Source organism: Phacochoerus africanus, chromosome 11 (assembly GCF_016906955.1).
Source record: "Phacochoerus africanus isolate WHEZ1 chromosome 11, ROS_Pafr_v1, whole genome shotgun sequence".
NCBI lineage: Eukaryota > Metazoa > Chordata > Mammalia > Artiodactyla > Suidae > Phacochoerus > Phacochoerus africanus.
This window is the reverse complement of record NC_062554.1, coordinates 55,407,540-55,433,328: the sequence shown is the minus strand read 5'-3', so window position 1 is coordinate 55,433,328 and position 25,789 is coordinate 55,407,540. Positions and strand designations below refer to the sequence as shown.

The following is a 25,789-nucleotide window of genomic DNA, read 5'->3' as shown; positions in this document are numbered from 1 at the left end:
GGCTCCCGGCTCCGGAGGGACTCTTTCTCAGCGCCTGGGAGCAGAGGCCCGTGGAGGCGGCCCGAGGAGCCGGGAGCCCCAGGCCCAGGCTGCAGCGCCGGCTCGGCGCCAGGCTCCTCGGGAAGGGTCCGGGCGTGGGGCGGGAGGCTGGAGGGCAGCGCATCCCAGCGCGAGGGCTGCGGGCGCGCGGCTCGCTCCTCTCCAGGCCACAGCAGGGTTTTCCTCCTCCCGGACCGCCGACGTTAAGGTATTTTTAGCCGCAGGGTCGGGGACCAGAGCGACGCTGGAAATCCTTTCCAAGTGCCGTGTCCCCGCAGCGAGGAGCTCTGCGGCCGCCGCCCCCTCTCCCCGCCCGCGCGCTGCAGGCGGCAGGGGCGACCCGACAGCGACCCCGAGGGTGGCCGGTCACGGGGACAGTCTCCCTGGGCATGCGTTGGCGGCGGGGCAGGCGGCTGCGCCTCGGCACATAGGCCAAGGCTGCGGCCCCGCCTGGCTCGGGTTATCTGGCCCTCATCCTGACACCCCGCCGTCCCTGGGGCTCCCCTGTCACTCACATCCCTCAGTTACCCTGTTGGAAGAGGAAGTCGGTTCCTGGTTGGGAAACTCTGGAGGGAGCCTTGGCCAGAGTTCTCAGGGACGCCTTGGCCAGCCCTTCTTAGGAGAGACTGGGAAGCCAGACTGTTGCCATCAAAATTGTCTCTACCCTCCCACTGTGACTCTGGGCCCTGCCTGTCACTCTTCTAAGCCTCACTTTCTCCATCTGTGAAATGGGCAGGATAATTGTAGTCTCCCTCCTCCCTCTTTCCCTCCTCCTTCCTCCCTTCCCCCTCCCTTGTCTCCTCCCCTCCTTCCCTCCTTCTGCCTCCCTCCTCCTCCTCCTGAACCTCCCCACCTCCAGCCCCAGGAAACAGCACAGAGCTCTCCCTATGCGCATTTGGCACATGGTCTCTGGGTCGACTTGCAGGGAGGTCAGGTTCTGGCCGGTAGATTTCAGCTCTGCACCTGAGCCCTGATGAAGAAATGAGTGTTTAGAGTTGCCACTGTGGCACAGCAGAATCGAATCCCACTAGTGTCCATGAGGATACGGGTTCGATCCCTGGCCTGGCTCAGTGGTTGAGGATCCAGCGTTTGCCATGAGTGGTAGTGTAGGTCTCGGATGAGGCTTGGCTCCTTCATTGCTGTGGCTGTGGTGTAGGCGGGCAGCTGAAGCTCCCATTCAACTCCTAGCCTGGGAACTTCCATATACCGCGGGTGTAGCCCTAAAAAAAAAAAAAGAAAAGAAATGAAATAAATGTTAATCACTCTTACTGTTTGTTTTCTGGAGAATCCTAAGATTTTACAGCTGAAAGCAGCCTTAGAGAATCATCATTTCCACTTTGCAACTGTGGAAACAGAGAGAGAGGGTTGTCGCCCTCCCTAAAGTCACAGGCTACCTGCTGACCGTGCTGCTGCCCGCCCCCACGCCCTTCCCCCAAAGCCTGTTCCAAGCATTTGAGTTTGTATAAGCAACGTCCAGATGTGTGAGTATAGCCCAGCCCCGTGATTTCACTCTGGGTGAATAGTTACCCCACCCCACCCCCACAGATCCAAGGTAAACTGTAGAGAGAGTAACCACTGCTGCTCCCACTGTGTCTGTTTATATTCCCCCCCCCCCGCCCCCCCCTTTTAACCCCTTAAGTCCTGGCCCTAAGGACTAATGAGGAGCAGCCAATCTCAGCAGACAGGGTCTTCCAGGGTGAGCTCAGGGATGCTCAGGCTTTAGATGGTGGGGTCCGAGGGAGGCAGGGCCTGGGCTGGGAAGGAGACCCAGAGCCCCACAATGATGCTGAAGTTGCCTGGCACAATTTGGGGCATAACCAAAACCAGAAGTGACCACTTGGACTTGTCTTTGCCAGTCACTAGTGGAGGATTCTGTCCCCATTAAGTCATTCCATCTCTGACCTCTGTTCCTGGACTCCCAGCCTCACGGGACTCAGTAGCAGGGTCCTCAGGTTTGGTGACCTGTCCCCCCACCCTCATCTCTTGGCTTGGTCAGCCTGATGACAGTGCCAGGGGAATGGCCAGCCCTGCTCTGAAGCCTGGGTGACTGGGAGCCAGGAAGCTCTTTTCCTGAGGCTTTTGAAAGGAAGGAAAACTGGCTGTGGTGTTAAGCGAGGAAGAACTGAAGGAAGTTCCACAGCACTGACACGTGGGAAAGCTTAATGAGGAGAATGCGGGTGGGACAAAGACAGTTCTGCATCCTTCCGGTCCCTGAACCTGTCTGTCCCTGTCACACTCAGCTTTCTGATCAGAGGATCCTCAGAGCCACAGTCCCCAAATCCAGGACGTCTTCTAGAAGCTGATAATGAGGATGGCGCGCTGGAAGCCTCGTGGCTCTGAGGAGGGGAAGGGCACTTGGGGACAATCATTCATCCCCCCAGCCTTGCAGCGAACATCTCCTGGGGACTAGAGGCAGGGCTGCTCCAGCAGGCAAGGAGGAGCAGAGCCCACCCCCAGCCTGGTCCTAGGCTCAGCTGCTCAGGGGCTGCCCAATTCCAGGGGTGGGGGAGTTCCTCTCCCCTCTCCCAGAATTCCACACCCAGTGCCTCAAGGTCGCATTGCTGATGGAAGCCACGTGTTTCAGTGTCGGGGTGATGAGATAGATGGAGGAAGAACGACTGTTCTTTGCTGTCCTTGTCTTTACTCTCCTGTGCTCTGGTGACCTTGAAGAGCCTTCTGTTCCTTCTGTCCCAGTTCTGTTTCCATGGGAACTGGATTGGCAGCGTCATCCCTCTGCTGAGGTGAGGTGCCCCCAGGATGCTGTGAATACCCAGAGCAAAACTCTCAGAGAAGAATAAACCATCTCAGAAAGTACCCCGCAGGGCACTTCCTTGTTTTCTGCTTCCTTCTTCTGAGTTAGGGCTTTTGTTTTGCATCCCCAAGTTCAGGGATGGCAGGGGGAATGGCCATTCTCTTCCGTTTTGTCCAGATCTTTGGTCCTTAGCAGCTGTCCTGCACCTGGTTCGTGTGATAATTACTCAGTCAGTGAATTCCTGGGTAAGGGCCGTGATAAGTTAGGTAATTTGATGTCCTCTCAGTAAATCCAGATAACCACATGTGGCTCCTTGATTTCTGCCCTCTCCTGAAATGTGCCATCTGACAAAATGACTTCAAGACAGAGTCATGAACTGCCGTAGATACGTTTTATTTGAACTGCTCAAAAAGCTAGTGCCACATATAAGAGTGGTCACTTTAGAGCCAAGCTGATTGACAGCCACTGAACTTTCTGGAATGGGCTCTGGGCTGCTTGGCAAGTCCCTAGAAAATGGGACAGATTTGGAATGAGCTGTCTCCTAACTGTAGTTCTTGTAGAGCTGTTGAGAGCACAGAATCCGAAGCCAGTCTGCCTGGGTTCAAGTTCTGGCTCTGCTGCTTAGGAGCTGAGTGAACCTGGGCAGGACACCTAGCCTGTCCGAGTCTCAGTGTGCTCATCCATAAAATGGGATGATAATAGATTCTATGGATCTCATAAATTTGCTGCATTAAGTGAATTAATGCATATAAAGTGCTCAGAACACTACCTGCACATAGCAAGTCCTAGACACAGTATTATCGTTATCATCCTATTTTATTCATTCTGAGATGCATTCCCCCCCCCCCATTTTGATATCTCTGAAACCTGAAGATTTTTTTCCCCTGATTTCTTGGAACATAAAATATGATATGCCTTACAATGGACTGTGTTTCAGATTCAATTCAATTCATTATTATCACTGTTTTCCCATCTCATCATGATATCTGGTCAATAACGAGAACGGCATATACTTTTGCAAAGACTAAGGAAATTCTTTCCTTCCTACGTGTCTCTCTAGGCTTTCCCTTCCTGGAGTCCTAGTAATTAAAGGTTTGCCATTGTGACCATCAGTGTAGGCTCAGCTCAGGCAGACAAATAGCGCTGATGCTAGATATGAAATCATCTGGTTTCCTTCTCCTTAGCATCAGGACAGGCATTCTAGCTGGTTCTGCAGTGTTGGGGAGGTCAGGAGTCAGTCTCAATCCCCATCATTCTGACAGCTAGAGGGAGTTCTGTGTCCATAGGAGTCCTCCAGAGAAACAGAATCAATAGGTCGTGTATTTAGGTTTACTTTAGGAAATTGGCTTGGCGTTCCCGCTGCGGTGCAGCAGGTTAAGGATGCAGCATCTCTGTGGTGGCACAGGTTCAATCTCAGGCCTGGTGCAGTGGGTTAAGGATCCAGTGATGCTATAGTTACTGTGTAGGTCACAGCTGCAGGTTGGATTCCATCCCTGGCCTGGGAACTTTCATATGTCATGGGTGGAAAAAAAAAGGAATTGCCTTATGAGGTTATATGGCTGGCGAGTCCAATATCTGGACTCGCTTAACAGGCTGGAAACCCAGGAAGGAGCCAATGTTCCAGTTCAAGTTTGAGGGCAGAATTCCTTCTGGCCCCAGGAGGTCAGTCTTTTTTTTGTTCTATTCAGACCTTCAACTGATTTGATGAAGCCCACTCGCATTATAAAGGGCGATCTGTTTTACTCAAAGTCCACATTAATATAAAAATTAATTTCTGGGGAGTTAAATTTCTGTGGCTCAGCAGTAATGAACCTGACTAGTACCCATGAGCATGCAGGTTTGAACCCTGGCCTCGCTCAGTGGGTTAAAGATCTGGCATTGCCATGAGCTGCGGTATAATTTGCAGACGAGGCTTGGATTATAGTGTTGCGGCGGCTGTGGTGTAGGCTGGCAACTGCAGCTCCGATTTGACCCTTAGCTTGGGAACTCCCATATGCCATGGGTGCGATCCTAAAAAGACACACACACACACACAAATTAATTTCCTTCAAAGCGTCCTCACGGAAATATCCAGTATCATGTTTGACCCAATATCTTGGCACTGTGGCCCAACTATGTTAACACATAAATTCACCATCACAGTGACTTATGGGGGAGATTCCTGAAGTGAACAGGCTGCATTTGTTAAAGACCCTCCTTGCCCTGGGGAGACTTCGCCTGCTCCCTGTGAAGTCCCCATGTGCTCCGCTAAGCTTTACAACCGCATCTTCTATTATTCTGGCAGCAGTCCTGCCCAGTAGGCAGGGATAACTTTGTTTTTCAAATGAAGAAAAAAAAAAATCCGAGTTTAAATGGCTTCTTGGTAGATAACTCTGGGAAACTAGAAGATATTTATTCAAATCCAGTTTCTCTGACTCAAGGATACAAGTTTTTTGGTTTTTTTGTTTGTTTGTTTGTTTGTTTTTTGGCTGTGCCCATGCCATGTAGAAGTTCCTGGACCAGAGATCAAACCTGCGCCACAGCAGCAACCAGAGCCATAGCAGTGACAATGCCAGATCCTTCACATCCTTAACCTATTGAGCTACCAGGGAACTCTTTAAACATACTAATAGTTTCTACCGTTGCTATTTCACTGTTATATTTAACACTGATGCTTACTATGTTCAGACACTCTTGTAAGCACTTTGTATATATTAACATTCTTTACTCAGTGTCCTAACCTGCCCTTAGAATTCCGAAGGCAGATGTGGCAAACAAGTCATTTGAAGGTGAGACATGCCAGCAGTTGACATTGCCTGGGCAGGGCCCTCAGGGAGGGCTCTGTCCTGCCTGGGGCTAGTTACGGCCTCCCCTCTGCCAATCTTCCCTGCTATTTTCAAGGAGCAACTGATTAATGCCTGTGCAGGGCAGGCATGCCCACCCCGCGGTGTTCTCACCTCATCAGTTCTTAGCACCTTCTAATGGCTTCTGAGATTAGCTCCTATCGTAGTTTGACACAGTTGATGAGGAAGGAGGGACAGATACAAGAACCAGGGATGCTGTCAACACCCCAGGCTCTCCTGGGTCCTCCATCCTACTCTCTTGTTTTGCACTTCTTCTTAATTGCCGGTGGCTCAGCCCTACCACCCTCCTGAGGGACGTGGCCCTTGTTAGCAGGACATCTGTCTGTCTCTGAGCATTCACTTAAGGGCTGGAGTCCTGACATGCAGAAGGGAGCAGGGAAGGGTTCTCCTTACCCGGTTCCTGTATGGGTTCGTTTTTGCACTAAAAGCCCCTTTATCTTTTACATCAAACGAGAGGTTGGTGTCGAGGCAGTCACAATAGAAGAAAGAAAGTGTTGCCTTGGTTGGCGGGCCAGCCGGTAGATGACCCGCATGTCTAGAGGACGTGGGTCATCATTTGATGGGAGGGATGAGGGGCCATAGATCACTCGGTGGGACGAGGAGCACCGGAGTTGGGTTGCGGAAGGAGACAAAGGGGTGCTGACCTCATCTGGACAATGCAGGATGGACGAGATTTTTTTTTTTTTTTGGTCTTTTTTGCCTTTTCTAGGGCTGCTTCCCATGGCCTATGGAGGTTCCCAGGCTAGGGGTTGAACCGGAGCTGTAGCCACCGGCCTACACCAGAGCAACAGCAACGCGGGATCGGAGCTGTGTCTGCAACCTATACCACAGCTCACGGCAATGCCGGATCGTTAACCCACTGAGCAAGGGCAGGGACCAAACCTGCAACCTCATGGTTCCTAGTCGGATTCGTTAACCACTGAGCCACGATGGGAACTCCCAGGATGGATGCGATTTTAAAGGGGTGAAGGGAAGGGAGAAGGAGACGATGGGGAAAGCCTTCGAAGAGTGACCCGTCCCTGTGGTACATTGTCACCAGTGCAGTGTTGCCTTCTCCTTGCCCATGTTCCCCTGGGGTGGTCTGTTGATGATCCCTTCCTGGGCCAGGGTTGGCAGGGGGCAGGAGGCCCTTAGTCAGAGGGCAGACCCTGCTCAGGGCAACATTTGCCAGGTGCAGAAGATGTACACAGGAGGTTCTTAGCAGGTCAGTAATAGGGTGGAAAACGCTGGAATTGGGCGGTCAAGGGAGAGGGTATGGAGGGACTGAGGGGGACATGGGGTAGGCTGGGATGCTCCCATTAGAGGCTGGCTAAAGGGAGGATAAACCTGACGGGAGAGGAAGGTGGAAAAAGAAACTTCCTTGCTCTGCACACAGCCCGCGATTTCAAGGGAGAGGCGCTAGTATTTACAGAGATGCCACTTTGAATGGGGCTCTGCCCATGAAATCTCATGTAATTCTGTGACACTGCATGAGGTATTTACCGCTGTTCTCCAGCAGGGAGCGAGACGTGGAGGTTTAATCTGCGTCTGTCCCACTGAAAAGGCTTTTCTCTTTCCAAGAAGGGGTGCACACTCAGACGAGGATGCTACCTGCATTAGCGCTTCCTGCTCCTGGGCTGTGTGGTACTTGAAGATAATGGTGAGATGTCAGTGCAACTGCAGGAGAGGCATGTTTGTGCCTGGTTTCTGTTTATAACTCTCATCAAAATAATTGTGAGGAAGGCAGTGGTTATTATAATCAACTCAAAAGCCAATAAGGGGAGTCCCCATCATGGCGCAGTGGTTAACGAATCTGACTAGGAACCATGAGGTTGCAGGTTTGATCCTTGGCCTTGCTCAGTGGGTTAAGGATCCTGCGTTGCCATGAGCTGTGGTGTAGGTTGCAGAGGCGGCTCGTATCCTGTGCTGCTGTGGCTCCGGTGTAGGCTAGTGGCCACAGCTTGGATTAGACCCCTAGCCTGGAAACCTCCATATGCCATGGGAGCGGCCCTAGAAAAGGAAAAAAGACAAAAAAAAAAAAAGTCAATAAGGAAGGAGTGAGCTAGAGAATTGTGACTTGATGGCTGTGGACCTCTGAGGGGGGTGTGTCTTGTGTCGTAAATGTGAGCATGAAAGAGTTGCCATCGATTGGGCTTTTTCTAAAACTTGGCTGAAGGATTTTGCTCCAGAGACTTGAAGCACAGCAGTCCTGGAACCGGAAGTCTAATGACGGATGGTCACCCTTTAAGTGAATGAAACAAATACGGTGGAACAATTCGGGACAGTTCATTGAACTGCAACTGAGGCTGCCTCTGGAATATCTTCCAGGACAGGCTACTGTAGGCCCAGTGAATATAAATTAAGGGAGATGGGGTGGAGTGAGGGGCATTTACATAGGAATCAAGTTTCATATTGTCTATTGATAAGATTCTCTGCCCTTTAATTTCTTACATTTTTCCTCCCTGAGGTCTCATGCTGCAAAAGAAGCCTGTCTTTTCATTCAGTACACCTTTCTGCCCACCAGCGATTTCATAGGATTCAACAGTTTTTTCCTCCAGTTGATATGAAAATGCAAATCTGTAAGGAGAATATGGAAATTCACTCTTTTAAGCTAACGACGTGTCAGACATCACAATAGAAACCAAGGAGGTGACATCGAGTTTAAAGGAATGCTTCAAAAATGAAAATAAGGCATTTAAATGGGCAGTGGAAATCAAAAGAAGTGGCAAAGCCACCATGTAAAAAAGAGCTAATTAGGAGAGAAATTCAGAGCAATCTAGATCAGGCGACAGGCAAGAAAGAAAAATAGGCCAGATTCTGAGGCAAGAGAAGAGGGGATGAGCATGAAACCCAGGGCTCCTCTTGTTTGAAGAGAGCCTTTCTTGTTTGGCCTTCCAGGGAGCTGCTGGGCTTGGAAGGCAAGCAGGTTCTGTGGCCAGGACTCTGAAGGATGTGCTCTGCTTAGGGAGTGAATGGGTGTTTGGTCCTGCTGTGTTCTCACCTCATGGTTCTTCCATGCGTTCCTTGTTCAGCAGGCTCTCAGAATCCCAGGGGCTCTAGAAGCGGTATTTGTGTGTGTCTCTGGGAAAGTTCCCTGAAGTTAATATCCTGTGGCATGCTGGAGGCCAGGGGGCATGGAGATCTTCTCTAGTTCCTTTGCAGACTCCTTCTTTCCAGCGTGTGCATTAAATGAAGGAGTTCCTCAAGAGGTTAGCAGGTGCTTTATCCTATCCAAAAAGTCCATAAGACATTTGATCGGTAAGACATTTGGTCCAAGCCAAAAGGTCCTTGTTATTTGGTCCCACTCAAAATCATTTGGCATGAACCAAATTTACTGATGAAAGTTTGGGTAGTACCAAATGTCAAGGACCTTTTGGCATGGACCAGATGTCTTACGGATGTTTCCAATAGGACAGCCCTGGTACAGGTGCTCCATGATTTGCTCAAGGATGGGTATGTGAGTGAGAAGGCTGATGTCACGGTTCCACAGAAAGACCTTCCAAGGGCCATTGCCAGCTTTCAAGGTGTTATACACATGCCAAAGAAGCAGTGCCTTACAGACCAAAACTTCCTTTTTTAACGTGGAAACGTTACAGGTTTTGAAAAGAGACTAAGCGTCCCATTGGGAGAGCTTCCAGCTGCCTCCCTTTGGCCATCTTTAGTGACATGAACCAGAGAGGGCTGTAGGGCAGGGGGGCAGGGTGGGCAGAGTACTTCCAGGTCTGTAGAGGAAAGGCTGTGATTCCTTTTCTTTTAAACTTGGACCATGAAAAGAAAATCTTGAAAGCTGTGTTCCCAATCGTAACATAAGAAAAAGGGCTGCCTGCGTCCAATCTGTGCCTGTGTTTTAGCCAGGAGGACCCACTAGAATCCCAATCCTCAGACTCGTTTTCTGCAGCCTGTGAGCTCTGTACACGTCACAGATGGCAAATGGCCAATAGAACATAGGGCTAAGTGCTGCTGGTCGACCAGTTCTCCATAGATTAAACTCACAATGATGCATGGGATCTGAAAGTGGTTGGTGTGGAGGGTGTGGAGGTTTGGCCTGGAATGCCTTGAAGAGCACATTTTACTAAATCATTATACTGATTTGATGGCAAATCACTGACTTTAGAGACAAAAACCTGCATTTGGGGCTTTTTCTTTCAATCATTTTTCTTTTTTATGAATGTGACCATGTATTTTAACTTATGTTTTTCTCCAGTAACCAACAACATGAGTATTTCTGTGTCTATAAAAACAGATTAAGATGGTCAGTGTCGGGGAGTTCCTGTCGTGGCACAGCGGAAATGAATCCGACTAGGAACCATGAGGACGCACGTTCGATCCCTGGCCTCGCTCAGTGGGTTAAGGATCCAGCATGGCTGTGAGCTGTGGTGTAGGTTGTAGACGTGGCTCGGATCTGGCATTGCTGTGGCTGTGGCATAGGCTGGCAGCTATAGCTCTGATTGGACCCCTAGCCTGGGAACCTCCATGTGCCGTGGATGCGGCCCTGAAAGGACAAAAAGACAAATAAATAAAACAGTAAATAAATAAACTTGTTTAAAAAAAAAAAAGATGGTCAGTGAAATGAATCAGAGCAACCTTCACCCCACTAGGCTACACGCTCCCAAAGGAGAGGGAGTAGGTCTCACTAATCCTGTTTCCCCAGATCCTGGCAGGATGCTCAAAATTCAGGAGCTGCTCATCAGATGTTTGCTGAGGAAGTGAGTGAATGATTACCAGTTAGGTCTGGCCTAAAGTAAGGAACCACCTCCTGAACCTTCTATCCTGTGAAGGTTACAGATTCATTGTTGTTGCTGTTTTAAATACAATCTTATTTTCGTATGCGGTGGTGGGAGGAATCGTTAGGTTTAAGCCGAGGGTTAACATCGTTGGAGGATCCAAGTTAGAGAAAAATTTAGGGAGCAATGAGGCATCTTGCAGCGGAAGGTGGATGGGGAGGGAGGGCGGGGTCTAGACAACTGGGGACTCATGATTGGAACTGGGGAGATCCTGCAGGGGGAGGGGTCTGGAGCAGAGTGAGAGCTGGATTTCTCTGTGTGTCACATAAAGCAATGCCAGCTTTTCGAGGTGTTATACACATGCCATACATAGGGGCGGTGCCTTGCAGAATGAAACTTCCTTTTTAACGTGGAAGCTTTAAAGTTTTTGAAAAGAGACTGATTTCTCTTTCAGATGCTGCCTGGATGTGTTGCAGTGAAAAGAACCTGCAGTATCTGTGAGATGAATGGAAATGAGCTCGAGGTCAGGGCCGTACAGGAGGAAGCCTTTCTCCTTATTCTTAAGGAGCCAGAGCCAGTGTGACAACCCATGTAGGAAGCTCATGAGGCTGTAGCCCAGGGGCAGGTGGGATGTGGGGTGCCGTTTGTGGCACTTACAAGGGTCCTTATGCAATCTGATCAGCATCTGATACCAAAGGGACATGCAGTCTTATTTGGAATGAATTTGCTCACAGTGACTCCTGAGTTTCCAACTTGTTAATGTCAATGAAAAAGCATCCCTGGCTTTTAGACTTAAGGGCCAAAGCTGAGTACCACCAGGCTGAGCAGCTTAGAATACGTCCCATTGTGGCCAATAACCTGTGACCCTGGGGAGCAAGGCCAGGCACCTGAGCCTACACCATCCCTACGGAGAAGCACACTGGGCTGCCCCTGGGATAAAACCCTCTCCACCACTTTCTGCTGTCATTTCTCAGAGCTGCATCTCCCGCATCTCCATCAGGCAGGTCTGCCTTCCTCTGCTCCCCCGGCCCCCAGGGCTGCAGCTCCAGCCTCTGCTCTCAGCACCTTGCACTTCAAGACCCTGTGTGTTTCCTTCACGGGCCTTCCTGCAAAGCCTCATCCTTTCAGTCATGTGTGTGCTTTTGCTCTTTCCCTCCAGCCCCTCACCCCAGATGGTGAGCTCCAGGGGAGCAGAGATATACCAGTCTCATCGCTGCTGAGTCCTTCTAGGTGACTGTTTCTGTTTCTGGCACCCAGAAGGTGCTGGGCGAAGGCCAACTGAAGGAATGTGTGGACACTTGTGGCAATGAAGGTGATGAAGAGTCAGAGACCTTTTGGACGTGGGCAGAGGCGGCGCCGTGTGTTTAACCCTGACTGCTGAGATGTGGTTGGAAGGTCCAGCACAACTTCCGCCAAGCCTGGAGGGGGTGTTCAGGATGGAACCAGGTCCAGGTTCTCCTGCTCTCGTGGACCCCCTGGGATCCTGGGACACATGTGAAGAGGAACAGGTCTCCTTATATATGGGACCCCTGCAGGTGGGCGTGTGTCCCCTTGGCAGAAATCCAGTCTGGGGCTTCCCTGAAGAGGAGGGGGAAGAGGGCTGTACCAATGCTGTTCGCAGATGGGAACCCCAGGCAGGTAAACAGCCACATTTCTGCCCATCAGGTGCATCTGGATTCAGCAAATACCCCTCTCCTCTTCCCCATCTGTCTCTTCCCCAGACCCAGCCAGACTCTTCCTCTGTGAGCGGACAGATGGTGAGCGAATTCCTGAGTGACCACGGTTGATCATTTCATTGGGTTAGGATAGAAAAACAGTCACTGCTGGGAAGAGTCTAGTCACACAGGGCTGACTACAGGCTAATCTGTAAGCAGGGTTTTATCAGACATGACTTGGAATGTGACAGTGACATTCGGTGTGTGCACGCCAAGAGATGCTTAATGTGTATGCACGTATTAACTACTTTCGTACTAAGAAGCCTCACACACACACACCTCCTTCACCCCAGCCCTAGACACTCTTGCCGCTGGAGAGAAGAATGATGCTCAAAGTGATAGGGTTGGGGCAGGATAGTTACACAGTAGTTGTAGGAGTCCCAGTAAGGGACCAGAGATAGAGAGGGAAACCTAGGGGACTTTGGGAGATCCCCGTAGGTTAATAACTGCTCAAGAAAGCCATCAGAGGAGTTCCTGTTGTGGTGCAGCAGAAGCGAATCCGACTGGGAACCATGAGGTTGCGGGTTTGATCCCTGGCCTCGCTCAGTGGGTTGAGGACCCAGCGTTGCCATGAGCTGTGGTGTAGGTTGCAGACGAGGCTCCAATCCCTTGTTGGTGTGGCTGTGGTATAGGCCAGCAGCTACAGACCAATTTGACACGGCCCTAAAAAGCAAAAAAAAAAAAAAATAGCCATGAGAACGAGGCAGGCTTGCTTGACTAGTGGAGACACGAGATGTGCCACAAGTCACTGGGTGGGTAATGGGGTGAGGCCTGCATTCAGGTTCAGACCAAGGACAAGAGTTTAAGGACCACCCTGCTGCTGATTTGAATAAGCACCATGACAGTCTTAGTTTCACCTTATAGGGTCAAATACTCTCTTGCCTGATACCAAGGAGGAGCTACTACTTGAAGAAGAGGTGGTCTTTTCCCACCCCACCCGCCTTGGATGATAAAACTGTAGCCCCCCAATCCTGGGGCAGAGCTTCCTTGCCTGCTCGCTTGCACCTCTCACAAGCATCCTATCTTAATAAAGCTATTTCTTGCCTATCGCTTTGTCTCTCGCTGAATTCCTTCTGCGTGGAGGCATGAAGAACCTGAACCTCAGTAAAAACCGTGGGTTCAAGTCCCAATCTGGGTTCTGGCTAGGTTCAAGCTATAAATGCTGTCAGTTTCAAAAGCACATGCTAATGCCCCCAAATTCTCATTAATTCTTCCCCCATGACTTAGCATTTTTGCCTCCATGAAGAAAGTAGAGGCTATTTTAATAACAACTTCAGAATAAAAGTAAATATTCCCTTAGAGAAAAAGTCTGCAAAGTTTCTGGTTCTGAAACTCCTTCCTAGATATTCATCTGCTGTAAAGAAGTCAATACACTTTGAACACATAAAGAAGTTGAAAGGGATGCCTAGGGCATGTGTCCCAGGTTGGTCCTCTGCCTGTAATAAACAAAGACTTGACCTTCAGGCCAAGGAGGGTTTTCTGAGGATAACATGCAGGTGTTTGCTTTGCATCAGGAACGTGTGCGTAGTTCTCTTCCCCCAAATTGTTATCCAGGCTTGACTGGCAAATATGTCCATTGAAGGACCCCTTTTGTAATTGAGCTAGTGCCCTGTGGGGCTCCTGGGCATATAAGCCTTTCTGTGTGCCCCATTGCTTGTTTTTTAAGGAATAAACTTCAGCCTCCATGACCATCCCTGGGTTCCAAAGGACTGGTTCAAACAGTTGCTAATCAGGGAAAGGAGAGGATGCAGAGACCTGAGAGGAACAATTAAGAAACAACAGTGCCTTTGGAATGGATAGGCAATGGATATAGCACTGGGAACTCTATGTAGTCACTTATGATGGAGCATGATGGAGGATAATGTGAGAAAAAGAATGTGCATATGTTTGTGTGACTGGGTCACCTTGCTGTTCAGTAGAAAATTGACGGAACACTGTAAACCATTTATAACAGAAAAAATAAAATCATTTAAAATTAAAAAAAAAAAAAAGAGGAGTTCCTGTCATGGCGCAGTGGTTAATGAATCCGACTAGGAACCATGAGTTTGTGGGTTCAATCCCTGGCCTTGCTCAGTGGGTTGAGGATCCGGCGTTGCCGTGAGCTGGTGTAGGTCGCAGACGCGGCCAGGATCTGGCATTGCTGTGGCTCTGGTGTAGGCGGGTGGCTACAGCTCTGATTCGACCCCTAGCCTGGGAACCTCCATATGCCACTGGAGCGGCTCAAGAAAACCCAAAAAGACAAAAAAAAAGGCGGGGGGGGGAAACAATAGTGCAGCTTTGGGGGCAAGGGCTTGGTCTCTCCTTGAGGAATATGGATAACCGCAACATCTTTGATTTCTTCTATAGAAGTAAACCCCCCAATGAATGGTAGATGTTAATGAAACATTCTTTATTCTGGAAAGAAGACCACCAGACCACTGAACACCAGCTTTGAAAACAATGCAAGCTTGCTTCTACCCTGATCCTTATCTGCAGCCCTATTTTTCGCTCCCCAAACTATAAAACCACCTCCTAAGGGGGGCACAATCTTTAAGGCGTTAGCTTGCTGTGACCCTCCTTTGCCTGGCAAAGCAATAAAGCTGTCTTTTTCTCCTTCGCCCCAAACTCTGTTTCCACATTTCTATTTGGCACCATTCTTGCCCCCCTGACTTGGAGTTTCCCTTCTGATACCGAGCAGTACTTGCAGTGCAATCCCCAGCCTAGACGCCTCCCAAGGCAAACAGCCAACCTCCCCCTCCGCCACCCCGCCCTGAACTTCCTGGCCTTCACTTGTGTTTGTTTCCCAGCCCCCTTTGTATGGCCAGGTCTTTTTGCCCAGTGCTAATTTAGGGTCCCTGCATCTGCTTTTGGCCTAGGTGACATGCCCTAATCTGCTTATGCTTTGCTAGAGACTGAATGTGTGCACACTCCCCCTGACCCCACCCCCCGCCCTCAGCCCCCGCCCCAATTCTTCTGCTGAAATCCTAACCCCTAATGTCAAGGTCCTAGGAAGTGGGGCCTTTGGCATTGACTGGGCTACGAGGGTGGAGCCCTCACGAATGGGATCAGTGCCTTATCAACAAGACCCCAGGGAGCTCCCTCACTCCTTCTCACTTCCCTCCACACAGCGAGAAGACAGCTGTTCTATGAACCAGGAAACAGACAGACCTCAAATTTGTGGGAGCCTTGATCTTGGACTTCCCAGGCTACAAAACTGTAAGGAAGAAACGTTGGTTAAGCCACCTGGTTTTTTGTTTGTTTGTTTGTTTGTTTTGTCTTTTTGCCATTTCTAGGGCCTCTCCCTCGGCATATGGAGGTTCCCAGGCGAGGGGTCTAATCGGAGCTGTAGCTGCCGGCCTACCCCAGAGCCACAGCAACGTGGGATCTGAGCTGCGTCTCAATCTACACCATGGATCACAGTTGTGGCTGGATCCTTAACCCACTGAGCAAGGCCAGGGATCGAACCCGCAACCTCATGGTTCCTACTTGGATTCGTTAACCACTGAGCCAGGACGGGAACTCCATCACCTGGTATTTTTGTCATAGCCTCCAGACCAGCCGAAGACATGCCTGGTCACCACAGACGGATGGGGCACTGAGCCCACACCTCAGTGCTATCCAGCCCCCCTACCACTTAAAATACTGCTTCTCCTAAATCAAAGCCCTGGAGACGTGTTTTATCCCTCCCCACTGGGCCAAGTGAGGGATCATTTGTTGACCTCTTTTGTCAGTCTGAACTGTTCAATTCGCTCTGGGTTGATGGGAGGGGAAGAGAAGCCAGCTGTAAATCCTCTAAGCGCTTCCCCAGCAGAAACTATTGGCCTTCACTTGAAAATCCCCAAGTCCTTTATCACACATCCCGGCTTCCTCCACCCCTTCCCTATGGTGCAGTAACATCAATCCTTTTGCTAATTAATGCCAGGGTAGGGGCTCTGTCATGTGGATACTTCTGTTACTCCCTATTTAGATTGTACAGATTCTGGATCCTTAATGTGGAAGAATGTGGGAGAATCATCTGGGGGAGGGAATGGAAGATATAACAGGACCGCCTGTGGCTCACATCCTCTGCATGACAATGTCCTCACCCAGCTCTTGAGCTGAGCCCTGACTCCCAGTCCATCGCTCTGCATCCAGTCTTCTCCTCCCCATCTTCACCCGGACTCTCATTGCCACTCTGGTCTAGATATTGATCCTGTGTTTTTAGACTAATGAAAACCAGAAGGACAAGTTCGCTTAAATTGACCATGAATTCAAATGGGAAACGAATGGCCGTCTACTTAAAATGAGAAAGGGGCTCTGTAAGATCAAATCCACTTTATTGGATGACTTTTTAGCAGGGCAATGACGTTCTTTTTAATCAGAAGATTGACAAATTCTACACAGGGAGAAAGAGACTTGACACACAGTTTGAGGAGATGTCGTTAGCAAAAACCAAGCCAAGCAGAATAAGTGACTTCTTCCCGAAAGCAATAATTCCCCATCTAATCTCTTCACAGCTCATTAATTCTCTGGGAATCAGAAAAAGGTGTTTCCCAATTATCCTGCCTCGGGAGAACGTTGCTGGTGGGTGGAAGCGGACAGTTCAGAGTACAGCACACCCCGGGGCGGGCTGAAGAGGTCAGGCGTCCTTATTTCTGCGGGGACCCTGACCCCCTCCCACCCCGCAGGTGCTGCCCAGGGGCGGGGTCGTGCAGGATGATGGCCCATCTGTGTTTGTTTGCGAGGCTCTGCTGGGCATAGAGGCCCTGCCTCCTGATTATTTGTGGCCTTGAGCAAACTAATTAACCTCTCTGAACCTCACTTATCTCATTGGTAACAAGGGGTTACTAAGCCTAACTGCGGTGTTTTGAGAATTAAGGGCAATCTCCCAGGCAAAGACCTAAACCATTGCCAGGCACATAGTAGGTGGGCAGTAAATGCTGTTTGCGCAGAGATGTGTTCAGGGCATATATATATATTTTTTTTAATTTTTTTAGGGCTGCACCTGTGGTACATGGAAGTTCCTTGGCTAGGGGTGGAATAGGAGCTACAGCTGCCGGCCTACAACACAGCCACAGCAATGCCAGATCCAAGCCAGGTCTTCGACCTATACCAGGGCTCATAGCAACGTCAGATCCTTCCTTAACCCACTGAGCGAGGCCAGGGATCAAGCCCCAGTCCTCATGGACACTAGTCAGGTTCTTAACCTGCTGAGCCACAGCGGGAACTCCCTCAGGGTGTATTCTTAGACAACAACAGGCAACTTTTTTTTTTTTGGTTTGGTTTAGCTTTTGGCAACCTCAATACCCCAAATTCCAGCTTCTGTGGCTCCCAGCCCACGGCAGGCACAGAGCTGAGGGGTGCTGGAAGGCAGGGGCGGGGCCCGGTTGTTACTGATTGCAAGGAGGAGGGCTCTCTCTAGACAGATAAGGCTCCATCCCCTCTGGCCAGCTGCTCCAGCCAGGATCTCAGAGCAGCAGCAGGAAATGACTTTGGAAGCAGGAAAGGGGCTCTGACTTCACAGCGAGGCAGCGTCAGGAGTAGAGAGTCACCGGCAGAGCCCATTCCATCTGGCCTGGGAACAGGGCCTTTCAGCATGGCCTGAAGACCTAGCAGGTGGTAGATTGTTGGGGAGAGGACAACTAGGGAGAAGATACTTTCTTCTGGGCTCCCAGATGCTTCTCCTTTACAGGGGACAGTTCCAGAGAGGAAGGTCATGGAAGCTGAGGCAGGAAATTAGCTACCAACTCTTTTAGGGTCTGATCCGTGAGAACATTCTTTGGGACTTTACAGATGACGAGGCCTGTAGGAAGTCACCTTACAGCCTAGCTCACCTCTCTGTGGCCCATCAGAGGTGATGGGTGGGCTCAGAGCCCTGCAGCGCAGGGCTAGGACCCAGGGGTGGCTTGTGGGCAGATATACGGGGTTTAAAGTGATCTACTGAGGCCCTCATCCGACTTTCCATTGAACGAGTCTGTGCTTATATGAGAACATCCAGAAAATGATTTGAAGATTTCAAACTTTAGTTAGAACAACTGGCCACCAAGAAGGATTGCCTTGGTATACAAAGTGGGGGGTCTTCTTTCGATGGAATTTTCTGGAGAGAAAGCAGCTCACATGCACCCTGGATTAATTACTACCTGCCTGATCCCAGTACCAGGGGCTCCGCTCATCACAGGGCTTTGGAGTAGGATCGTACTGATCTCCTCCTCTTCTGTGGCTCCCACGGCTTCTGAAGTTGGCTGAGCCAAGCGATGTGGAGCCAGGAAACAGGAGAGTGGTGCACTCAGCCAGCTGGGGATGCCAAGTGGAAACGGGGGTGACACAGGCTCAGGATCCTGCTGCAGGGCCAGCATCTCCTGTGGTTTCCCATCCTTGCAGAGCTGCCTCCCTGAGGGGGCTACACCTGCAGGCACTGAGCGGTTTTGACTAAGGCAGGATTTAGATCTGCCAAAGGTGAGGAGGAAATAGTCCTGCGGTACAAGCCTTGGATCTGGAGGGCCTGGGCTGACACCTGACAGTGCCGCTGTAGCTCCTCCACCCACTGGGCGGCCAGTCTTGGTAATAGGCTCCCTGCCTTAGATCCCTGACTGCAGAGGTTCCCCCTAGGGTGCTCCAAGCTGCCTGCTTCCCTTTTCCCGGAGGGCAGGATTCCAGCCCACACTCCGTTCCCCTGGCTTCACCATGGAAGGATGCCTGGGGCCAGGACTCAGCACCACACCTCTGTCGGAAAAAGGACCCCTCCCACCTGCTCACTCACCTCTTCTCAGCGCCCACCTCTCCAGATCCAGCCTATGCGCCCGAGGACCAGGGTCCCCCTCCCTTAAGTGTGGCCCCCTGCGTCCTCTTCTCTCCAATCCCAGGACATGGAAAATCTAGCCCGAGACCAAACTCAATCCCTTTTGCTCAGCCTTAACTTCCATTCTTACTCCCAGGAAAGATGCTTCGAGCCCGGCGCAGGAAAAGGCTTCCATTTTCAAAGGCCAGCTGAGAGGCGTGCAGTTGTGAGCGAGGCTGCCCCAGTTCTGTGGCCAGAAGATCTGCCATCTCTCCAGGTCTAGAGCAGCTGATCCGAAGCCTAGCCTCAACACGTGCCTGACATGCCCTGTGGCTGCGACAGGTGCACCGTCTCTCCATCCCCTTCCTGGGCCTCCAGACTGGAAAGGAAGACCCTCTGCCACTGTTGCTTTTAAGGCTTCTCTCCACTTAATGGTCACCCCCTCCCAGATTCTCCATGTTTGCAAGATGGGGGTGCAAGAGGGGGTGGCCTCCCCTCTTGTGGCCACCATCTCTGCTCTCCTGCCCTGCCCCAAGCCCTCATTAGACCCAGGGGGCTCTGCACCAGCTGAGAGTCACTCAGCCTGGGCTCGAAGCTGATGCTGCCCTTGCAGGCACCTCTCACCTTGCACCATTCACATCCACACTTGGCCTGGGAACGAAGATTGGAATCAGCGACAAATGGCAATGATGCTTATTTAAAGATTCTAGCTGCTTGCCTTTCTCTGTGTCTCTTCCCTCCCTCTTCCTGTTTCAGCTCCGACTGGCTCGCCCTACCCTCAGCTTTCACCCTGGACCACCCCGCAGGCTCTCTGAGGCTGTGCAGGAGAGCACGGTGAAGCTTGGCACTTCTTGGAGATTCCTGGGCCAAAAGCACTAGTGAAGACCCAACTGCTGGAGGCCTCGCTTTGGGGGAGGTGTGGGCACAGTGCGGTTGGGGTGGCCAGGAAGGGACCAAGGGCCACTCTGCATGTATCAGAGGTGCCCTGTGGCCCAGGCCCTGCCTCAGGGTCACCCAAAAGAGAGTGATGCTCCCAGGGCTACCTTTGACACACAGAACACGGCAGGGGAAAACGCACGCCTCGCAGATAATGGCAGAGGTCGGCGGGGGCTTTGTGCTCCGTGGCTCTCTAAGTGGGTTATACACTGGGTTCGGGTTTGAAAGGATGTGGCTTGGATCAACTTGAAACCTCAAGGTCTGCAAGCTCCCCCTAGCACCAGCGGGTTGAGCTTCCTGCCCTGAGTCTACAACGAGCCCCGGGATGGTAGGGATTTGGGGGAGGGGGGATGGGGGATGGCCCTCTCTGGGTGTTTGTCCCGGAGGGGCTGCCAGTTGGTCTGTGATACTCAAAGAGAAAGGTGATCCAGGCCAGGTGGCAGAGAGAGATGTGTGAGGACAGAAGCCACTTGTACTTTTCAGTGTGGGGACGCCCCTCTGGCCTGGCCCTCCACCAGTGTGACAGACTGGGAGAGGGGAGGCAGCTGTGTCACAGAGGTCCAGGCAAAAGGCCACCTGCTCGGGGAGGTCTCGAGCTGGGAGGTTCTGGGACTGGGTATATGGCTCCTCCCCACACAGACATAATGACTCCTGCCCCACCCACCCCCCAAACAGCACATTTAGCCATTCACTGCCTCCTCCGCCCCCAGCCCTGCAGTATCTGCACTTGTAAGAAGCCGGTGACGGGGCGGGACGTCATGGGGAGAGTTCAGTCCTCACACTGAGTCCCTGGTCTCCCGGGACCCCCTCAGACCCTCAGGCTCATCCTCTCCTTGCTGCTCAGCCTCTGCTTCCAGCTCTGCTCCAGCACAGCCTCCTGGCAGTGGGGGGCTGGGGAGGGTACTGCAGGAGCCGGCCTTCCCGCTTCATTTCTGCCAGCTCCTTGGCACAGCAGCTGGGTGTGTTGGTTTCATAGGTGTCGTGGAAGGTGTTGTAGTCCACCTCGTAGAAACCCTTTTCCAAGGTGAGGACTGGTGTGAATCGGTGGCCCCAGAGCACCTCGGTGTCCATGTAGGAGCTCCGTGCTTGGCAAGTCATGCCTGGGTGAACAGAGAGCACATGTATTAGGAGTGGCCACAGCCATCCGTCCATCCATCCATCCATCCATCCAACATCATCCAATCTTTTGTTGAACATTTGTTGAACATCTAACTTGATGCGAAGCATGATGGAGATAGAGAGCTAAATAAGACACGTGGTCCTCGCCCTGAAGGAGCTCAAGATGTGACGAAGGCAGAAAATTAGAAATGAGCAATGCAAGACTTTGGAGTAGGTTCCTGGAGACTGGAATGGGTACTTCTGGGGTGGCTGGAGCTATGGACATGGTTCCTGAAAATGCGTTAAGTGCTAGAGGCTTGAGATAAGAAAGGAGGCAGGAAAAGGGTTGGAACAAAGATGCCTTCAGAATGACTGAACCCAGAGAAGCAGATAGGTTTTTAGAACACACAGGGGTTGCTTTGGGTGGATTTGCATGTGCAGAAGCCTACACGTGGGTGCGCCTGTGAGCATGCACACACACGCACACACACACACACACACACATGCAGCGTGGCCCCTTGATTGGGCATGCTCTAATGCCTCTGTTCCCTGTCCGCTCAGCCCTCCCATGCCTGTGTTATTTTTAGGTGCTGTTTTCTCTCCTGAGAAGGCAGCTTTGTTTATGGATGAGGAAGCCTCTATGCTCGGGGTCACAGGGAATCAGCGTTCTGATACTCAATCCTTTGGCCGAGAAAGGTAGTGGCTAGTGCTCTTTGGGAGCTGATGGTGATGCCCGTTCCAGCTCACCACCAACCCCCCTACCCCAGTTTGGATCGTCTCTGGCAGGGGCCTCATGTACACCAGCCCCAGGGTTGAGGCTGCCTCCCACTGGGTGCTCTGGTGCCAGGCAATCCCAACACACCCCACACTCTATGTGCTCTTGGGGTGCTGCCTAGGCCCTGCCTCCCCCTCTGGCATTTGGCCCATCCTCAGCTCAGCAGAGTTGCAGAGGTACAAGCTAGGCACTGACCAGTCTAGACACAGGCCAGATGCTTGCAGGCTCGGGGGTCTCAGGAAAGAGAGTGGCATGGGACCTCTGTGGGAGCTTTGGGCCTGACCTCCTGGGGTCTTCCTGCCCTTCTTTGGTCCCACCTCTTGGGAGCAGGCAGGGGGATGCCTGTGGCTAGAGACCCTACCTATGTGCCTGGCAGCCATCTTCCAGCACATCTGGAAAGGGGGGGGCAGGCACTGGGTATCACATCTGCTACTCTGTTTCCTCATTTAGCCCCCCAGTGAGCCTCTGAGGATTATTATCCTAGTTTTTGCTGACAAGCTGAGCAATCTGCCCAAACTCTCACGGGCAGGCTACCCAGAGCTGTGCTGGTCATACCTCGGCCTGAACTCAAAGCCCGTACGTGGCTCCATGCATGTGGCTACCGGGCCCTTAAAGTCCTGGAGGTCAGAGCCCACATGGGCAAGTGGTCTCCCTCTCGTCTCCCGGCAGATCCAGGTTAACTCAGGTCATGGGAAGGCAGAAGGTCAAGCAGGACCCTGACTTTGAGGAGAGGCCACTAGGTGGCAGTGAGGGTTGTGGGGGCAGTGGTAAGCCACCACTTTCCTGTTGCCCCCACATCTCCGAGCTGACCTCTTCTTTGTGGCCTGGAAGTAGAGCTCTTTTCCCAGAAACTCAGCCTGTGTTCTGATCCAAGCCCAGCACCAAGGGCAGCGTGACCTACAAGCCCCCACTGCTGTTGGAGGAGGATCCCTGCCTCCCGACCATCCGTGGTCCCAAGGGCTCCCTTGGCTGCCACCATATGCTGCCTGGCCGGGTTCCAGCCCCCAGCAGATGGCCAAGCCAGTCCCTCCGCCCCGGCCCCTGGAGCCTGCTCACACCCTAATTTGTCCCGCTGGCTCCCAAGGGAAAGATCTGTGGCTGCCCCTGGCCGAATCTCCCACCCAGCACCCAGCTTCCCCGGAGGCCAGGAAGGCTTATTTGGCCACCTGTGTGCCAGGCCCCCAAATGTTCTAGGGGGCAGTGTGGTGTGGCAGACAAGCTTTAGCTTTGTAAGTGACAGAGCTGAGTATGAATCCTTCCAGCCATCTGCACAAAGCTGCTTCCACATGTAGGAAATGGGATGGAAGCCAGAACCCCAGTGCTGTTGCCAGATTTGAGAAGTATGTACCATTCTGAGCCCAGGTGAGTTTTCTTGGCATGAGCCTTAGGGCCACAGCTGCTGCTGAGACTCCTGGTGAGGGCAGAAAAAGGAGGTCAGGAGGGGCAGGGGGACCAGAGGCAGGGGCAGGGGGACCAGAGGCAGGGACAGGGTTTATGGCAGCTCCTCTGCCCGGTCTGGGTGCAGTAGGGGTGTGGGCTCCCTGAGCCCAGTGCAGAGCTCTCAGTGGCTGGGCACTGTTTTCTGCCTGCTCTGTGTTCACAGAGCCCCTCCCACAGGGAAGCCAAGGGACTGCCTGCTCCAGAGGGGCCTACGAGTCTGGGGCACAGGTGTCTCTGGAGGCTTCGATGACTTTGGGGATCCTTGGGTTTGAAAAAGACCCACCCCGTCCTCTCCTCAGGAGGCAGTTCACCACATGTAAAGACACTGCCAAGTCCTACAGTAAGAAACCAGTTCATCTTTGTTTAGCCCTGTGTTTCCCAAAGTTCTTAGATCACAGAACTCTCTCTGGGTGACCCCTGCTCCGGGATGGGAGGGCGGACAGGCTGCACTGTTAGAAACCGATGATGGCTTTGGGGTCCCCAGGCCTTGACCTGCATCCTGGCTTTAGGACTTAGAAGGGCTTGCTCCCAGGCAAATAACTTGCCTGTCTGTCTCCGTTTCCACATCAGTAACTTAAGGACAACTATCTCATAGTGGGAGGGCATTCAATGGGCTACTGCTTGTCCAGAGTCTAGAATGGGCCCAGATGTTGGTGGTCTCTGTGTACCTTAGCTGCTCTCATCAGGCCATCTTGAACAGCAGTACCACTGCCCACCCCACCCCCCCATCACCTTTTCGGGGTGGGGCTGGTTGAGCGACCATCTCAAAGCTCCAGATGGAGTCTGGAAGATTCTGGAGTCAGGCCTGAGCTCCAGGCGGGGGCGGGGGGGGGGGGGGAAGAAGCGGGGGGAAGGGGGGGAAGGGGGGAAGGAGGAGGGGGGGAGGGGGGAGGGGGGGCAAGGAGGCAAACATCTTACCCGTTGCCTCCACCATCCCTTCTAGGATGACCACGACCTCAAACTCCTCCTGATTCAGCTGGGCCCGCGACATCTCCCAGAAAGGGCTCTTCTCGTTGATCTCGTGCGAGATGATGAGTGGGGACACCAGGAAGAGGCGGTCGTCCCCCGTGTCGAAGCCCACGTTGATGTCGGTCTGGTTCAGGGGGATGAACTCTCCCTCCTTGGTCTGCCGGGACTTGATGAGCTTGGCGCGGATGGAGGCCTCCACGATGTGGGAGTTGCGGAGGTCGCCCACCCGGAACATGAGGCAGAGCTTCTCGTCCCGCAGGGAGATGACGGCGTGGTTGGAGAACATGAGGGTCTCCGCTCTCTTCTTGGGCTGGCTGATCTTCACGAACATGCAGCCCACCATGAAGGCATTGACGATGGAGCCCAGGATGGCCTGCACCAGGAGGAGGACGATGCCCTCTGGACACTTCTCGGTGATCACCCGAAAGCCGTACCCGATGGTGGTCTCGGTCTCGATGGAGAACAAGAAGGCAGAAACGAAGCCGCTGAGGTTTTCAACGCAGGGAATCCACTCCTGGTCCCCGACATGGTCCAGGTCACCCCGGATGTAAGCAATGAGCCACCAGATGAAGCCAAAGAAGAGCCAGGTGACGGTGTAGACCATGGTGAAGACGAGCAGGTTGAAGCGCCACTTGAGGTCCACGAGGGTGGTGAAGAGGTCGCTCAGGTAGCGGTAGGTCTCCTGGACGTTGCCGTGGTGGACGTTGCACTTGCCGCTCTTCTCCATGTAGCGCTGCCGGGGTTTCTTGCCCTCTGCCAGCAGGCGCGTGCGGTCGGTGGCGATGGGGATATAATCGCGGGCCTGTTTGGGAATCTTCTTAGGGTCCCTGGGAGTGACCCCAATCTCCATGTCCTGGTTCATAGCATTCCTGGAATCGCCAGCCATGGCTGGGTACCCCGAATTAAAAAAGACATCATGAGTGAGGTGCACTGTTCTGTTCACAGAAACCCCAAGCTTCAAGGCCACTCTGCTTGTGTGCCCTCAAAGGCCTCTCAGCTAGTGTACAGGGGACATGGGCCAGCAGTGGCCTGGGGGATTCTCAGGGCAGAGACCATAGTTTCTCAAATTATCTGCCTATATCCCTGGTGCCTACCTAGTACAGGAAGCTCAATAGTTGTTTGTTGAATGAATAAATGAACACTTTCTACGTGCAAACTCCACATTAAATGTTTAAAGGATTTAAAGCAACCTTGGAGAAATTTAAAAAATAGTCGTTGCAACTGTTTATGTATTTTTTTAATTGGCCCCGCATAGGGCATATGGAAGTTTCTGGGCCAGGGATTGAATTCGAGCCATAGCTGTGACCTACACCACAACTGTGGCAATGCCATCCTCAACCGGCTGCACTGGGAAGGTAGGGATTGAACCCACACATCCTGAGCCACTGCAGTCTGATCCTTAACCCACTGAACCACAGCGGGAACTCTGCAACAATTTGTTAAATGCCTAGTATCTCCCAAGTCTTGTACATGGCCTGTCACTTATCACAACAACCTGTTGGAGTAAGACCTTGTAATGGCTGTTTTTTGTTTTGTTTTGTTTTGTTTTTTTGTCTTTTTGTCTTTTTAGGGCCGCACCCACGGCATATGGAGGTTCCCAGGCTAGGGGTCTAATTGGAACTGTAGCTGCCAGCCTACACCACAGCCACAGCAACACCAGATCCAAGCCTCGTCTGCCACCTACATCACAGCTCACGGCAATGCCAGCTCCTTGGCCCGCCGAGTGAGGCCAGGGATCAAACCCGCAACCTCATGGTTCCTAGTTGGATTTGTTTCTGCTGTG

At 52.0% G+C, this 25,789-nt stretch overlaps 1 protein-coding gene across 1 annotated transcript in view; it reads right to left on the bottom strand.

Annotated features, from left to right (window-relative positions):
* Window positions 1–16,330: 16,330 nt before the first annotated feature.
* Window positions 16,331–25,789, bottom strand: part of KCNJ5 (potassium inwardly rectifying channel subfamily J member 5) — a 28,525-nt gene continuing 19,066 nt past the window's right edge. Inside the window, exons 2-4 of the mRNA XM_047753676.1 lie at window positions 23,956–24,894; window positions 22,946–23,008; window positions 16,331–20,824 (exon numbers count right to left, since the gene is read on the bottom strand). Coding sequence (XP_047609632.1) covers window positions 20,565–20,824; window positions 22,946–23,008; window positions 23,956–24,892 — 1,260 coding nt within the window. The 5' untranslated portion in view covers window positions 24,893–24,894 and the 3' untranslated portion in view covers window positions 16,331–20,564. The remainder of the gene's footprint in view (window positions 20,825–22,945; window positions 23,009–23,955; window positions 24,895–25,789) is intronic.